The sequence below is a fragment of the Macaca nemestrina genome, chromosome 9 (genome assembly GCF_043159975.1).
Source record: "Macaca nemestrina isolate mMacNem1 chromosome 9, mMacNem.hap1, whole genome shotgun sequence".
Classification (NCBI taxonomy): domain Eukaryota; kingdom Metazoa; phylum Chordata; class Mammalia; order Primates; family Cercopithecidae; genus Macaca; species Macaca nemestrina.
Window position 1 is genome coordinate 121,213,041 of NC_092133.1, and position 17,089 is coordinate 121,230,129.

At 45.6% G+C, this 17,089-nt stretch overlaps 1 protein-coding gene and 1 long non-coding RNA gene across 5 annotated transcripts in view; one reads left to right on the forward strand and one right to left on the reverse strand.

The window, feature by feature from the left end:
• The window catches only part of LOC105480037 (uncharacterized), a 49,582-nt gene extending 44,317 nt beyond the window's left edge, over positions 1-5,265 (reverse strand). For all 3 annotated transcript variants that reach the window (XR_011608207.1, XR_986251.2, XR_986250.2), the window contains exons 1-3: positions 5,116-5,265; positions 4,679-4,786; positions 318-619 (exon numbers count right to left, since the gene is read on the reverse strand). This is a non-coding gene — a long non-coding RNA (uncharacterized lncRNA). The remainder of the gene's footprint in view (positions 1-317; positions 620-4,678; positions 4,787-5,115) is intronic.
• A 421-nt stretch (positions 5,266-5,686) lies between these two features.
• The window catches only part of LOC105480038 (phosphatidylinositol-5-phosphate 4-kinase type 2 alpha), a 177,162-nt gene continuing 165,759 nt past the window's right edge, over positions 5,687-17,089 (forward strand). Inside the window, exon 1 of one of the 2 annotated variants that reach the window (XM_011738478.2) lies at positions 5,687-5,930. In XM_011738478.2, coding sequence (XP_011736780.1) covers positions 5,787-5,930 — 144 coding nt within the window. In that variant the 5' untranslated portion in view covers positions 5,687-5,786. The remainder of the gene's footprint in view (positions 5,931-17,089) is intronic. The other variant, XM_011738476.3, reaches the window with a different exon arrangement.

Sequence of the window (17,089 nt, forward strand, 5' to 3'; positions counted from 1 at the left end):
GGGAGGCCAAGGGCAGGGATCACTTGAGACCAAGAGTTCCAGACCAGCCTGGGCAACATAGCGAGACCTTGTCTCTACAAAAAATACAAACATTATCTGGGCATGTGGTGTGCACCTGTAGTTCCAGCTATTAGGGAGGCTGGAGGCAAGAGGATCGCTTGAGCCCAGGAGATTGAGGTTGCCACGAGCCATGATTATGCCACTGTACTCCAGCCTGGGGCACAGAGTGAGACCCTATCTCAAAAATAAATAAATAAATAAATAAATAAATAAATAAATAAATAAATAAATAATAAATCCAAGTCAGTATTGTGAACCTTTTAAATCCTCTTGATATGTCCTTCTTTCTTCTTAGTGAACTTGGCTGCCGGAGCCTTTCTTCCCTTTGTGATGGGTTTGCTGTCTGGATGAGTAACATCCCATCAGGCCAAATGCAAAAGGGTATGGCTGTTGAGGAGGGCATGGCATTCTTCTTGACTGACACAACCGCATGCTCTTCTTGAAGTCACACTCCCTTGATCTTCCTTCTCCAGCTATGCCTCTCTTCCAGACCTTTGGCAAATGTGGATGGTTTGGGTTCTTCAACCCTCGATAAGGTAAGCAGCTTGAACCAGGTGGGCTGAACCAAGAGCAAGCAGGACATAACTTTGTCTCATTAGCATGCAAACTCCAAAGGAAAACAGTGATTAAACTGCTAGGTGGCTAAATCTACATGTAGTATCTAGCCCTGGAGTTTAAATATTATGTCCAACCTAATTTCCTAACAAAGTATTTCTGAATGGAACCTTGCACAAAACATTTTCTGGCTATGCAAACTTTTCATGTAACTTTGTTATGAGAGATAAAAAATTCGGTTTTCTTTATTCACCAAAATTTCACCACAGGTGCTATGGGAAAGGGAGTATTCAGGGTTCACTGAGAGGCCCTAGAAGCAGGTACACCACGGTCCTTGCCTTCAAAGTTTCTTATTGCCCAAGAAATTACTTATTACATTTCTCTAGATCTCAATTGCCTATCTAATGCATACAATTTGAGAATTGGATTACACATTTTGAGGTCACTTCGTTCTTCTTTCTTTTTCTTTTTTATTTTTAGACAGTCTCACTCTGTTGCTCAGGCTGGAGTGCAGTGGCACAATCATAGCTCACTGTAACCTCAAACTCCTGGGCTCAAGCAATCCTCCTGCCTTGGCCTGCCAAAGCTCTGGGATGACAGGCATGACCTAAGGTCATTTCTGTGACTCTAGAACTCTTGCATCACACACACCCTCCACAGACCACAAAGCCAATGTGAAAGGTTATTGGCAAAATCATTTAATGAGGTAGGAGATGGCTTGAGGCCAGGAGTTCAAGGCTGCAATGAGCTGTGATCTTGCCACTGCACTCCAGCCTGGGTGTCAGAGTGAAACCCTGTCTCAAAAAATTAAATTAAATAAACAAACAAATAAATCATTTAATGATGTATTTGTGAATGGCATTGTGTTAGATGCCATTCAAAACATGTGAAATCACCAGAAATTCTGTCCTTTGAAAGGACAAGTCTCCTTATAACTATCTGCAAGTCTCCTCATAACTACCTAAAAATACCACACCACGCCGCTATCTGTCCCTCACACGGTGCTATTGGCCTCTGCACCCACCCACAGATTGCTGCTTTCCTAAGGAGGAGCCTCTCCTGACAACAGGTATCCATCTCTTCTTCCTCTAGGCTCATTCAGCACTCCGTCATCACTAAATTCAGTTTTTTGGCAGGTGCAGCAAGCCTGTTGTCTTGCATTATTAATATAAAATTAAGTATAATATAGCCATTATGAAACAAATAAATGCTATGGAAGCACTGAGGTGGAAGGATTAATTTGAATTAGGAGGATCAGGAAAGCATCAGGGAAGAGAGAATTTCTGAGTCTAATTGTTTTCAAGGGCAGGATCCAGTAAAGGAGTTTAGGTTGGGTGGTGGTGAAAAGCAATAATTGATGATGATGGCAAGCCTTCAAGCCTGGTCAATGAAAATTTGTTAAATAAAAGAACTTCCAGCTCGGGTAACTGAGTGATATGAATGCCATTTCCAACATAATACAAGAAATAAAGTAACTTGTGGGATGGGGAAAGATGTCAAACTTGGTTTTAAATTTTTTTTTTTTTTTGAGATAGGGTCTTGCTCTGTTGCCCAAGCTGGAGTGCAGTGGTGCAGTCACAGCTCACTGCAGCCTCAGTGATCCTCCTGCCTCAGCCTCCCAAGTAGCTGGAACCACAGGGTGCATACCACCACGTGCAGCTAATTTAAATTTTTTTTTTTTTTTGTAGAGATTAGATCTCACTATTATATCAAGGCTGCTCTTGAACTCCTAGGCTCAAGTGATTCTCCCACCTTGGTGTCCCAAAAGTGCTGGGATTACAGCCATCAGCCACCACGCCCAGATGGTTTTAGACACTTTTAAAAGATGCCTGTGGACAAATAATGTACAAATGTGCAACCAGGCACTTCTCTGAGGTCAGGGGAGAGTTTATGAGTTACTTGCAAGCACGCTACGTTTTCTATTGTGTTGTCTGGTTTACAAAGGGCTTTCATGGCCATTATCTACCGTTGGTTTTGATTCTAACAAACATCCTATAAAGTAGGTAGGGCAGGATTATATTACCAGGTTCAAAATAGTTCCTAAAGTGACATTTGTGTCTGATGATACCTATTGTTAACATAAAGAACCCGAGGCTGGGAGAGGGTAAGTGATGTGCTCAAGTAAGTGGGAGAGCTACAGCTCAGTCCCGTGTTGTCTCACTAAAAATTTAGGTTTTGGGTTTTTTTTTTAAACCACTAAGAGTAGTGATGGTTGATGCTGGAGAAGCAGATATCATTTTGGATGAAAGCAAGCAGGAAATTACTATGAGGGGACTTTGGGGGTAAACTTGTGTTTAAAAAACAGTCAAAGAAAGAATAGGAGCAAATGAAGGTGACTACATGACCTCCCCTTAACCCCTGAGGAGACTCAAGATTCTCAAGGGATAATGGCCTGTCATCCTTCATCTCCCTGATAGGACCAAGCAGTCTGCCAAGGGCACAGAAGGTATCTACTATATTTGAGTGGAGTGATAACGACAAGAGACAACATACAGCAGGTCCTCAAATAATGTCATTTTGTTCAACGTTGTTTTGTTATAATGTTGACGAGAAAAGAAATGGATTTCGGGCCAGGACCACTGTTTGTATTTACAGGTTCTCCCCGTGTCTGCAAGAGTTTTCTTTGGGTACCCTAGTTTCCTCTCACATCTTAAAGACATTCATGTTCAGTTCATAGGCTTGTCTACATGGTATCAGTAGTTTTCTTTCTTTCTTTCTTTCTTTCTTTTTTTAAGAGATGGGGTCTCCATCTATCACCCAAGCTAGAGTGTAGTGGCATGATCCCAGCTCACTACACCTCCACTGTAGGTGGACTGCCTGGACTCAAGCAATCCACCTACCTCAGCCTCCTGAATAGCTGAGACTACGAGTGTGTACCACCATGTCTGGTTAATTTTTGTATTTATGGTAGAGATGGGATTTCACCATATTGCTCAGGCTGGTCTCCAACTCCTGGGTTCAAGCAGTCCACCTGCCTCATGCCTCCCAAAGTGCTGGGACTACAGGCATGAACCACTGCCCCTTTCCTAAATGGTCCCAGTTTAAGTGAGAATAGGGGTATGTGTGTGGGGGTGGGTGTGTCTTGCAATAGAATGGCATTCTATCCAGGGATGGTTCCCACCTTTTGCCCACGCTGAGCTGCTGGGATAGGCTCCCAGTGTCTGTGACCTTGAACTGGAATAAATGAGTTGGAAAAATGAATAAATTCATGAAACAAATGACTCTAAAATAAAAATATGTAAGTGTACATTAATCATAAAAATTCATGACAATAAACAAGATAGGAGAGCACTCAGCTACCATATTTGTGATTGTTTTTGAATCTGATGGTAGCAGCAGGTCCTCCTGACAACTTTTGCTCTGCAAACACTTATTCCTTGATTTAACCCAGCACCACAGCAACCATCGCTCACTGACTCACCAGAAATTTGGCAAACCATTATCTTGTTTTTATCAATCTTTTAAAAATGTAGGTGGGCCGGGTGCAGTGGCTGGTGCCTGTATTCCCAGCACTTTAGGCTGAGGTGGGCAGATCCCTGAAGCCCAGGAGTTCAAGACCAGCCTGGGCAGCACAGTGAAAACCCATCTCTACCAAAAATACAAAGAGTTTATCCAGGCTCGGTGGTGCACACCTGTAGTCCCAACTACTGGGGAGTCTGAGGTGGCAGAATCACCTGAGTCCGGGGAAGTGGAGCCTGCAGTGAGCTGTGATTGCACCACTGCACCCCCAGCCTGGGTGACACAGCGAGACCCTATCTCAAGGGAAAAAATAAAAATAAAAAAGAGGTATAGCTCACATTTATTTTAATGTTTAATATTAGAAGTGTTTTGAGTCTTTACTTCGAAGTTCGGTGATGTTTTTGTGACCAGAAAGAAAGCTCTAGGAAGCTTTCTTTTTTATGTCAGCCTATGGCAAATTTGGTTTTGTTATATGGTGTTTTGCTTAAGGTGACAGTTTCCAAGAACCTATTCAGTGAGGACTGGAGGCCTGTGTCAGAGTAAATACATAGTACAGAATGACGACTGCAGGGACGATATGGGGGCAGCAGGGTTTTAGACATACTTGGAATGGCAGCTTCCTGAGGTAGGCCAGGTATTCTCAGCATAATAAGGGCTACATTTAGGTGTATCTGGAGGAAGGCGGTGAAGATTTCCATGGACGGTCAGTGCACTGGAAAACAGGCAGGGATGGCAAGGACCATAGTGATGGATCGGAAGAAGGTGCACTTTAGGGCATGATTCTCCTGGTTAAGCCAATGGCTCTCAATGAGGGTCCCAGGGTCCTGCCCCGGGCACGGAGTGGGTTGGCAGTGACAGCCCAGCCTATTAGGTGGGAGTCTCCCTCTTGAATGATTCCAGGAGGCCCATATCGAGGGTCTGAAAGGCCAGACCGTTAATGGCACAAAGGTATTAAGTTCATTTCAGGGACTGACCCAGCAACGTGCCCCGGTCCTTCCCCTCGGTGCTGGGAAGCCCTAGTCTCCCTGTAGCATTTCACACCTGGCTGGGTCTCCTGACTCGTGGCGTGGGTGAGCGCGTGAGCCTCCCTCCTTCAGCTGATCGACACCTGGGGGCTCCTCTGCCCAACCTCCTCACTCTGTCCACCCTGTCCTCTCCCTCCTCGGGGAGCGGCAGGGGACGCCCGGCCGGGGTCCCCTGGTTCCCCGCTCGTAACCCGCGGCCTCCTCCGCGGGCCGGGAGCGAACGCCCGGAGCTCGCCCGCGCACAGGCGGCGGTCCGGCTGCAGCGAAGCCGGGGCGGGAGGGCACAGCCTAACGGTCCAGCTGCCGCGCCCCGCGCCCCGCGCCCCGCACCCAGTGCCCCGCCCGCGGCGCCGCAGCCACCTCCCGCCCGCCCGCCCCCTGCGTCATGACGCCGGCGCCCAACGCGGAAGCCGCTCGCGGCGCGCCGGGTCCAGCCGCGGGCTGAGCGCGGAGCCGCGGCGGGCGCGGGATACGGGCCGGGGCGCGAGCTGAGCGCAGCCTGCCGGGCCGAGCGGGCGGAGCGAGCCGAGCGGGGCCGAGCGCGCCGGCAGCGGCGGCGGGCGGAGCGGAGCGCGGCGCGCCGGGGCCGCCGCCGGGGGGATGCGGCTGCCTCCCCGGGCCGGGGTGTAGAGAGGGCGGGTCCCCGGCCTCGGGAGCGCGGCGGTGGAGGGGACATAGGAGGCGGCCATGGCGACCCCTGGCAACCTAGGGTCCTCCGTCCTGGCGAGCAAGACCAAGACCAAGAAGAAGCACTTCGTAGCGCAGAAAGTGAAGCTGTTTCGGGCCAGCGACCCGCTGCTCAGCGTCCTGATGTGGGGAGTAAACCACTCGGTAAGGGCTCGGCTGCGGCGCGCGGTCCCCTTCCTCCTCCTCCTCCTCTTCCTCCTCGTTCCCCTCCTCCTCCGGCTGCAGCTGCTGCGGGGCGGGGAGCCGGAGCCAGCCCCGGCCCTCCGGCTGTTCGCCTGCCTCGGAGCCCCCAGCCCCGCGGCGTCTGCCCCCAGCCCTCCGGGCCGCCCAGGCACCACTTGCGTCCCCTTTAGATCTAGGGCCAGGTGCGGGACGGGGGTCCCGTGTGCATGTGGATCTCACGGTGGGTGCCAGTGCCGCCCCCAGTCCGCCCGCCTGCGGGTCGGTCCCCGCTGCCTGGGAGGTGGGAAGTTTGTGCGGGGCATGGCGACGCCTCGGCTGTCAGCCCGGGCGGGAGCTGCTGGGGGCCGGGTCCCGGCGACCGCTGCCCGGTGTGGGGGCGGCGCGGCGCCCGCGTCCTCCGCCGGCGGGCAGGTGTACCTGTCCCGGGCTGGGCGCGTGCGAACCTCCCACTGGGACACTGGGGCGAGGATACCGGAGCGCGAGCAGATTTGGGGCAGCAGCTTTAGTGCTTAGGTCCTTTCTTTTTCCTTTAAAGGCAATATTACTGGGCACAAGTCGGCCTTTTGGCAAAGCAGCAGCCGATGTAAATATGGCTCTGGCGTCGGGCGGCATCCCTGCGCTTCTCCCGCATCGCCCTGCCGCTGTGCGGGCTGGAGAGCCCTTGGCGGGGAGTCTTCCTCCCTTCGTCGCCTCCCCCCACTTTGAGGAGTCGGGCAGAAGTCGCCTACTGCAGAAGGGCGGCCGGGGCAGGGACAGCAGGCGGGGGTCCCGGAGGGCGCGGGCGGAGGGGGTCCCGAGTTGGGCGCAGCCGCTGTGGGGGGTGTGGGAAAGGCTAGAGAAGAACGCGTGGAAAGGTTAGCGTCACGCACAGTCGGGGTTGGAGGATGCGCCGCTGCGGGCTATGCGGACTGCGGTTTGAGGGTCTGAAATAGCCTCCTGCTGATCTGACAGCGAGAAACTCCTGCAGTTTTAATCCACTTAGATAGGATCAGGAAACATGATCGGAGCTGTTGGCTCAGCCAGGAAAGTTTAAATGAGCTGTGAATTTTGACCATGACCTTAGTCACTGCAGTCACTTAGCATCTGGGGAAAAGTGTAAGTCCGCTTTCCCTGCTTTTAATTTCGATGGATGTCTATATGTCCTTTTCAGCGTAGTGGAAATGACAGAAAACCATGCTGGCTTTTTGAAAAAAACACACTCTCAATGTAGTGAAGTTGTTTAAAATGCCTAAAAGCATCGTTTTTGTATTTTTCTTCCCCAAGCTGCGTAGGGGGAAGGGCGAAACAGTATCAGGATCGATCGTGTTTGCATGGTGTGAGTGTTTTTGAAGAAGTTGAGAAATGATTATTTTTATCCTGCTTAATGACTGATTCACTGAAGTTCATTGTAACTTCCTGACAACTTCTTTAGCTATTTGGGACTGTAAGTTGTTACAAGAGCATGCATTACTGCACCAAAAACTCCTCTCTCAAGTTTTATTACAGAAAATGAAATGCAGTTTTTCCTAGGTAATACGTTTACAATGTAGAGTTACGTATAATTTTGTTAAGCTTTTTTATTCTTTACGTTATTAGTTTTTGGGTCCCTTATTACTAGAATAGAAACTTATAATTTAAAAAAGGACGAATACTGTAGTGCTTACTCATATCATATTACTCATGTGCCTTTATCTCCTTTGGAGTTCTGGTGTTTTGGTCAGGAGAATGTTTCTGTCTCGGGGTTTAATTTAGTAAGGTGGTGTCAACAATATGCTGCCGAAAGAGAGTGTGCTTTCTGGGAACTCGTCTGAATTCCAGTTTGCCTTTAAAAATATTGTAATTGTGTATGTTTTACTGTAAAAACTTATGTTGCTACCTTACATTTATGAATTGCTACATTTGTTTTAGAGTTTCTTGCTAATTGGAAATATTTAACTAAAGTGCTTCGTAGTGTATGACTTGTAAATAGTACATTTGGTGTTATTTTTCTTTTGCTCTCAAGAGAAGTTAGCGATTCTAAGTATCCACAACCAGAGGAGTGAAGTTTCCATTTCATATAAATGTAAGCATGTTACTCACTCAACAGATACATATTGGGCACATACAGTGTTAGCTACTATGGGAAGGATTGCTAAAACACCTCTAATATTTTTGTCCAAATATCTTTATTTTGAGGGCTCTGAGTTGACATAAGAAAGGTCTGTTTCACAGCCTTCTTTTTCAAAATGTCTATTTTCTTTAGTATATTATTTTTGAAAAAAGAATGGAGGTGTAATATAAACATGAAATCTAAGCACTTAGATGCTGTGTATTTCTGGTTTGATTTCATTTTAGGTGACAGTGTCTGATATTAGGTAAATGTGTTACTAAGCTTTTATATGACCTTCTGTGCACCAAAGTTTATAGTATAATGTGAGAATAAATAACGTCAGCAGTCTTAAGAACAAACAAGCATGGTGTTGTATATGAGCATCTTCCGCGTCCTGTGGTAAAACGTTCATTGGATCTGCGCTTTAAATTTTTCTTAAACTCTAACTGTTGACCTTGGGCATGTTAAGGTCAGGTTTTGGCATCAGTGTTTGCACCTGTGAACTGAGATTGTTTGGATGATTTCCAAGTCTAACTCAAGAGTCTGTGTTTTCAGTCTACTAGGTGCACAGTGTTATACTAGGATTTGTAGAATACTATATATAAAAGTTGTCTTACTATTATAACCTTCCAAATGCAGCAGCATTCAGGGAATTTTCAAGACCTTGACTAGAGGAGAAGGAAATCTATGGTGATTTTTAAGAGACTGTGAACTAAGAGTTTGTTATATTGAATGTAGCTGAACTGCACTGCAGTCTATTAAGCCAAAGTCGATTTGATTGAAACATAACAACTTGCAATTAAGGTGAAAATGTTCAAGTCCATTGAGGTGGTAATGAAAATCTTGATTTGGGCAATGTTCATCGTCGGGAGTAAGCCTGCCATTGTGTGGTTAATTTGATATGTTACTGCTTTCTAACTTAAAATACCCATCAGTGAATGGATCAGTGCCAATTTTTAAGTATTTTAAGCAGAGAATATAACTGAATACATAAAGGAAAAGACTGAAGGCAGTTTTGTCTTGTTACATTTAGAATTAAACTAAAAATGATCAAGCAGTAAGCGTCTTAAGATGATATTTTAATAGTATGGGGAGCATGTTGAATGATATGAGCCAAGACTTATTTCAAATAGATATTCTAAAAGATTTTTATCCACAGTGAAATGTGAGCCTTTTAGAAATTAGTATTTTAAAACCTATTTAAATATCCAAAGGAAAACATTATCCATATAGAAAAATCTTAAAGCACATAAAACTTGTTTAAAATATATACTATTTAGAAGTAGCTAAGTATTGATGTTAGAGGCTTTTGGTTTAAAGCTGTAGAAGTTCAAATGAGCTTTGGCAAAAATGTCAGGTATTGAGGGGTTTGGGGGGCCTATCACAGTAGAAGGAAAGGCTGGTTATGGAACCATGTGAAGAGCTGGGTGCTTGAGTGTGTGGGTGTGTGAGTGCGTGGGACTTTTCTGTACCCTTTGGCTCAGTTCTCCTTCATAGCTGGCTGGTTCCTCCACAGAGCAGGGAATGAACGGTTCCTGTATTTCATATTTTGTCATTTCTGCTCTCCAAAAAGGGCTTCCTGTCTCTAATTCAGTTATAAAAATACCATGGAAGGATTCCATTTGGGATTGGTCTGGCTTTGGTCATTTGTGGCTATCCCTTGGACTAAACAGTTATAAAAACATGGCAGCGCTTGCCTGTTGGCGTTGGGGAAAGAACAGTCCCAGAGAGGGGAAAGGGCCTGCCAGGCAGTGTCAGGCAGGTCTCTGTCCTAGTAATAGAGCTGGATGGTTCTGGACATCCGTGGGTCCTTACTGTGGGGATCTGTGAGGGCCAGCCTGAGGAACACCGTGTGCTGTGTTGTGTGTGGACTGGAGAATGCATGGTGTCTTTGGTGGAGCATCAGTGGCTTTGATTGTATTCTCCGCAGGCTCCGGTTTTTGGAATAAAGACCATATTATTGGATGCATCATAATTTTTTTTTTTTTTTTAGGTTCATGGGTTTTTATTTGGGCACTGAAAGAAGATAAGGAAACTAAGTTTTAAAGTGATGTGAGTGACTGTGAAATGACTTTGACTGAATAGGACATAATAAGGCAATTACATTAAAATTAAAATTAGACATTAGATGAAATTCTTGAGTGGAACTCAGCTACCATTCATTCAAGAACTAGTCTCCTTAGACTATTTTTTTGTTCTTTTTAATCTTCAGAGGAAAGAAACACACCAAGCAGACATACAGAAAGTTTATTAGAGAAGTCATTTTATACTCCCTAAAACTTGGGATTATGACCAGAGAACAGAATACATTTTCCTCTCCATTTGTCAGATACTTTAGAGTGAACTCTAAGTATTTATAGTTAGTACTTAGTGTCACTTAGTACTTAGAGTTACTAAACTTCAGTACTCAGAATGATGCCCATGTCAGGTCAATAATTTCTATTTCCAGGGTATCCTGATCTGCTGTGCCTTTAGAAAGGTTGCCGGCAATAATTATAATAAACCACCAAAATCTTCTTTAAGTTGATTAGAAAATGCAGTCAACCAGAGTAATTAATTCTGCGAGCATAGCCTTCGAAATACAAATTTTGGAATTGAAGGGAATTGGTACAATTTGGCAAAAGTGGTTTGTGGTTGGACAGATGAGGTTCAAATGCTAACTTTGGCATTGATGGGCTTGAGCAGGTGATTTAGTCACTTGAGCCTCAATTTTTACATTCTTAAAATGGAGATAATGATTATGATTCACAGGGTTGAGGGTTAAATGAGATACTGTATTTAAGGCTTAGCACTGTAATTAGCACATCATAAGGATTCGGTAAATGATGCCTAAAAGTAATAAAGTTCAAATGCAGTTTGGATGGTGATATATTAAAAGAACCAGATCCCTGTTCCTCAAAATTTACGGTGCATATCAATCACTTGGGGACTTTAAAAAAAAAAAAAAGTCTGCTAAATTAGACTCTGCTGCTGGGCAAGTGGCTCATGCCTGTAATCCTAGCCGTGCATTGGGAGGCTGAGGCAGGAGGATCACTTGAGGCCAAGATTTTGAGACCAGCCTGGGCAGCATAGCAAGACCCTGTCTCTACAAAAAAATGTAAAAACTTAGATGGGCATGGTGGCACACACCTGTAGCCCGAATTCCTCAGGAGGCTGAGGTGGGAGGATCATCTGAGTCCAGGAGGTCCAGGCTGCAGGGAGCCATGTTTGTACAGTGTACTCTAGCTTGGGTGACAGATGGAGGCTCCAACTAAATAAACAATACAAATTAAAATGCAGAGTCTAATTCAGCAGATCCAGTGAGGGTGCTGCCTGAGACTGCATTTATCATACTCTCTGGTGGTGCCGATGCTGCAGGTCCATAGGCTACGTAGCAGTGGAAGGAAGAACTTTGCCACTAAGGATCCCTCCCCCCAGCCCCAACTGTATGTGATGAGCCCTTAGAAGAATGGTGGCCCCATGATAGATTAGAAAATTTGGGAGAAGAAATTGTAGGTTGGAAAGGGAGACAAGCAATTTAGATTCAAGAATGTGGAATTGCAGGTGGTGGTGGGTGGATCCTGACACTACCATGTGCGATGCTGGAAAGGTGTGATTGGAGCTTGGGAGCCACTAGGACTGGGATAGACCATTGAGACCTGCGTGTGCAGAATTGGTAAGTCACATCTCCACCAGAGGAGCGGGGACACTGGGGACACTTGGCTTTGAGGGAAGGACCGAGGAAGAAGAAACAGGAAGAGGAAACAGAGGTGGGCAGAATTAGATGCTCCCAAGTGCTTGAGAGTCATGGCTGTGCTTGTGCTAAAGTGATTGGGGTTGGGGGCGGGTGTGAAAGCTTAAAGACTTAAGGAGCGAATGAGTGGAAGTAGAGGCAACTCCTCTTTTTTGGAAAGTAAGTAGAAGGAAGGTGAAAGATGCCATTTTGTTAGGAATACCTGGGTAGTTTCCTTGACTCCTCTCTTCGTTTCCTTCTCACTTCTGTCACTCCTAACCAGATTTGTTTCCCTCTTTCCTCGACTGATATTGAAACCCCCTAGCTTATTTCCCTGTATCTGCCTTTATCCGTATTTCTTTTCGTTTTTGTACCAGGGACTCCTATGGCAGTCCAGTGAAGGCCATAGACTCCTTTTCAGAATGAGGCTTTTAAAGGAATAAATGAAAATACAAAGGATATGTCCTACCAAGTTCAAGGATCCCTTTAATTCTATCCATGGACCACTTGGGAGTTCATGGGACCCCATTAAGAACCCTTCCAAGAATAAGATGGGGATAGTGTGGGGTGAGAAAGTTGGGGGAGCACACAGCAGCCAGGAAGAATACTCTGGGGGGAACACGCATGGGCTGAATTGATTACCGCCTTGGTCGAGATTCCTAGTACTTGAGATTCACAGCTGTTCCCTTAGCCACTGAGCTGTGCTGCCTGGGCCAAGCTCAGGAGTCATTCATTGCTTTGAGTTCTTTTATTTTCTTAATTTTAAGAGCTGTTCTTGGATGGACAGAGTATTAGCTGTTAACACGGGAGAAAACTACTTGAAAAACTATATTTCCCTTTATAGAAAGAAACTCATTGTTAATGTTCAGAGCATGTAGGGTGAGAACCAATACATAAATTGTTTATGAAAAATGTTGTAGGGAGTTTTAAAACAGTAACTTACCTGCAGCTAAGCTTTGCAATTCTAAATGTTTATCGTTTTTCAGCTTCCTGGGCACAGTGATTAAGAGCTGTGGAGTCAGTGTTCGGTTGGCTATGTGACCTTGAACAAGTTATTTTGCCTCTCAGTTCCTTGTTTATAAAAGAAGGTAATAACAGTACCTACTTTGGAAGTTTGTTATATGGATTAAATAAATTTATACCTGTAAGATGCCTAAATAGTGCTGGCACATGGTAAGTTCTTAATATGCTAGCTGTCATTATTACTATTCTTTAAAATAGAGACAGGGTCTTGTTATGTTGGCCAGGCTGGTCTCAAACTTCTGGCCTCAAGCAATCCTCTCACCTCGGCCTCCCGAAGTGCTGGGATTAGAGGCTTGAGCTACCATGCCTATGCTATTTTTTTTTAATGTTTTAAATGCTAAGATGTAGCAAATTATCAGATTGTATGCTAAATCAGTGGTTACTTTATCCTGTTTCGTAGAACATCACCATTGTACTTGGCATCCTTGTGTATTTTTGAGTTATGAATTATCATTTTAGAGTTATCCTTGTGCCCTTGCTTTACTTTATCTATTTTGTTATGTTCTTTCTTGTATTTTTCACACTTCCACTAGCGATTAGGTTCTTTGAAGTGTCAGAAATCTAATTCACATTCATTAGTTGCAAGTTGTGTCAGCTATTGGCTTGATATTTCACCTTGTCTTTAAATATGGAGACACTGCAAGATGCTTCAGATGCAAAATGAATATATTGTGGACCTTGCCCTCAAATTGTGCATAACTACAGGGGACACAGACATAAAGTAAATATATGTATAAATAACTACAGTGTCTAGAATGCTGGGGGTGGAGGGTATTGAATAGACTGTGCCGAACATTGAGCAAAGGCATGAAGTTGGTGAAGGGTTTAGACAGGAGGCAATTTGGGAGAAGAGCATTTCAGGCAGAGGGGTCAGCTGGTGCAAAGGCCCTGAGGCTGGTGCTTGCTTGGCCTGTTACAGCAACTGCAGGAAAGCTGGCATGGCTGGAGCACAGCAAGAGGCGGGGATATAGTGGTTGGAGATGGGGCCAAGGTGCTAACCAGGACTGGATCATGATTACTTCTGCCTGGGGGACTTGGAGAAGCCTTGAGAGGAGGTAACAATGCGGAGGACCTTGAAGATTAAATAGAATCTCCCAGCTGCAGAAGATGGGTGATATGGTTCAGCTGTGTCCCCACTCAAATCTAATCTTGAATTGTACCCATAACCCCCAGGTGTTGTAGGTGGATCAGCTGGAGATAATTGAATCATGGGACCGGTTTTCCCCATCCTATTCTCGTGATAGTGAGTTCTCACGAGACCTGGTGGCTTTAAATAAGGGGCTTCCCCTTCTGCCATGATTGTAAGTTTCTTGAGGTCTCCCCAGCCCTGCAGAACTGAGTCAGTTAAATCTCTTTCCTTTGTAAAGTACCCAGTCTTAGGAATGTCTTCATAGCAGCGTGAGAACAGACTAATACAGTGGGGAAAGGCGTATGCAGCCGAGGGTCTGACAGCCGGCAAAACCAAGCAGCGTGGAGAATGTAAGTAGTTGGCTTTGGCTGTGGCCACAGTGGCAGTACCCAGGAACATGTTACAGATGCAGAGCTTGGGCCTCTGCAGACCTAGTGGAGCAGAATGTGCATTTTAACAAGACACAGTGATTGTCAGCATATTTAAGTCTGAGAAACACCCATCAGGGTTAATCTTTGGTTTCAAGCCCTGAGGTTCCTTAGATGTGCCTCAGGGGCTGGTGGGAGGGGACTGAGCAGGTGAAGGAATTTAGTCCTACCTCAGTTTCCTCCAGAACAGCCTTGTTTTTGTCCTCTCCTTTTTTTTTTTTTTTTTTTTTTTTTAACTGGGGCACAGAATATAATATGTAAAGGGGTTAAAAAAGGTCCTGCAGCCAAGAAAATTGAAAACCACAGAGGAACATAATGGGAATGTCAGGAGATGGTTGAAAGAGTAGTTTGTTTGAAGCCACCTTTGAAGGACCAAGTGGTTGATGTTTGCCAGAGAAAAGTCAGCAGTTCTGACCAGGGTTACTTTAAAATTTGCCACAAATCTCAAATGACACTCGACCCGGAAGAGTTACTGCCTCCTTTAATATGTTCTGTACTCTCTGAAGTCATTTCTTCCTTGTCCCCTCTCCTTCAACTTCCACCTAGTGTCCTGTCCACCCGTCCTCCCTTCAGCATATAACCTCATTTAGAAAGCATTGATTGAACAAATAGAAGCCATCAGCTTTTGCTCTTCCCACCATCCCATTTAAATTTTGGACAGCTGGGTCTGTCAGTCTACAGCCATGCTGGAGGGGCTGCCCTGCCTGGTTTGGTAGCTGCTAGCCACATATGGCAATTTAAATTTCAGCTAATAAAACTTAAAATTCAGTTTCTCATATCAAGTGCTCACTAGCCACATGTGGTTAGTAGTTGCTGGATTGAATAGTGCAGAGAGAGACGATTCCCACCATTGCAGTACCTTCCACTGACATGGCTCACCGCTCTGGGGCCTCCCATCTTGAAAGCAGAATAAACTACAAACAACAGAAGCTCTCCTTCACCCTTAGTCTCGCATTGTAGTGTCTTCTCAGGTTTTCTGTTCCTTTTTTTTTTTTTTCCTTGATGAGGTCTTGCTTTTTGGCCTGGGCTGGAGTGCATGGTGCGGTCACAGCTCACTGCTGCCTCAAACTCCTGGTCTCAAGCCGTCCTGCTTCAGATTACCTAAGTGCTGGGATTACAGGTGTTAGCAACCACACCTGCCCTGTTCCTTTTCATAGCAGGAGTGAAAGGCCTTGTGTACAGGTGAGGTCTCCTGTTTCTGTGCAGACACCCTACCCGCCAACCCTCAACTTACCTGCCATGGTCTCCTTAACTTACTCCAATCCAGCTTTCACCTGCAGCACACCAAGGAAACTGCTCAACTCAGCATCGCTGGCGGTGCTCACGTTTTTAAATGCAGGGGGCTCCTTTTTTCTGCTGCTTGTCGTCCTTCTGCTTCACTAGCCACTCCTTAGGCACAGGCTCCTCCTCTTTTGCTCTGTCTGGAAACGCTGGAATGCCCCAGGCCTCTGTCCAGGATCATCTTCTACAATTACATTTACTTTACCTACATGGCTTTTTTTTTTTTTTTTTTTTTTTTTTTTAACCGTTTTACAGTGATGATTGAGAAATGTTTAACTTCAGCTCTAACTTTCCTCTCGGGCTCTGTATTCAGTTTCTCACCGGGTATCTTCACATGAATACCTAATAGACATCTCAGATGTCCCAGGCAGGCCTCTTGATTTCCTCCCTGCACTCTGCCTCATCCCCCGTCATAACCTAAACTGGCCTCTTCCCATCTCAGAAAATGGACCACCAGGAGCTCCAGCTTAAACGTAGGGACTAACCTTGATTATGCTTTTTCTCCCCACTCCTTCCCCACATCCCATTTTCAAGTCCTGAATCTGCATGCTTGTGTCTGTTTGAATCCTCTTCTCAGGAGCACTGTGGTAGCCTCGTGTTTGGTCTCCTGGCATTCAGTTTTGCCGTTTCAGTCCGCCTTCTCTGCAGCAGTGGCAGAGGAATCTTGCTGAACTGTAGATAAGTTCATGTCATGTCCTTAGTTAAACCTTCCAAAGGCTTTACATTGCATTTAGAATAAAATCCAAACCTTTTCTGACCTGCATGATCTTACTGGCCTGGGCCCCATTTTCCTCCTTGCCCTCATCCCATGACACCCTCTTCATGATTCCTATGTTCCAGCCACCCTGCGCTTTTTCTGTTCCTAAAGGCAAGCTCAGAGCGGCCACAGTTCTTCAGTCTTCATTTTTCTCTTTGTTGGAATGTTTTTCCTTCTTTTATTTATTTTATTTTTTTGAGACAGGGTCTCGCTCTGTTACCCAGGCTGGAGTGCAGTGGCGCGGCCATAGCTCACTGCAGCCTTGAACTACTGGGCTCCAGCGATCCTCTTGCCTCAGCCTCCGGTATAGCTGGGACTACAGGTGTGCACCACCATGCCTGGATAATTTTTAAAAATTTTTCTAAGAGATGGGGGTCTCGCTATGTTGCCCAGACTGGTCCTGAACTCCTGGCCTCAAGTAATCCTCCTGCCTCAGCCTCCCAAGGTGCTGAGATTACAGGCATGAATCACCATGCCTAGCCTTCCCTCAGATCTTTGGAAGGTTAGCTACTATTAGTTATTTTAGTCTCTTAGCTAAGGGGCTGCCTTCTCAGGTGGCCTCTCTGACCTGAGCTAAGGGAGCCCCTCCACTATCATACTGTTATTTTCTCTGTGACACTTAACACTATTTGAAACTGAGTTGTGTACATTTTTATTGCTTATCTCCTTCAACTACAACAGGAAATTTCCTGGCAACTGAGACTTTTCTTATTTACTAGCTG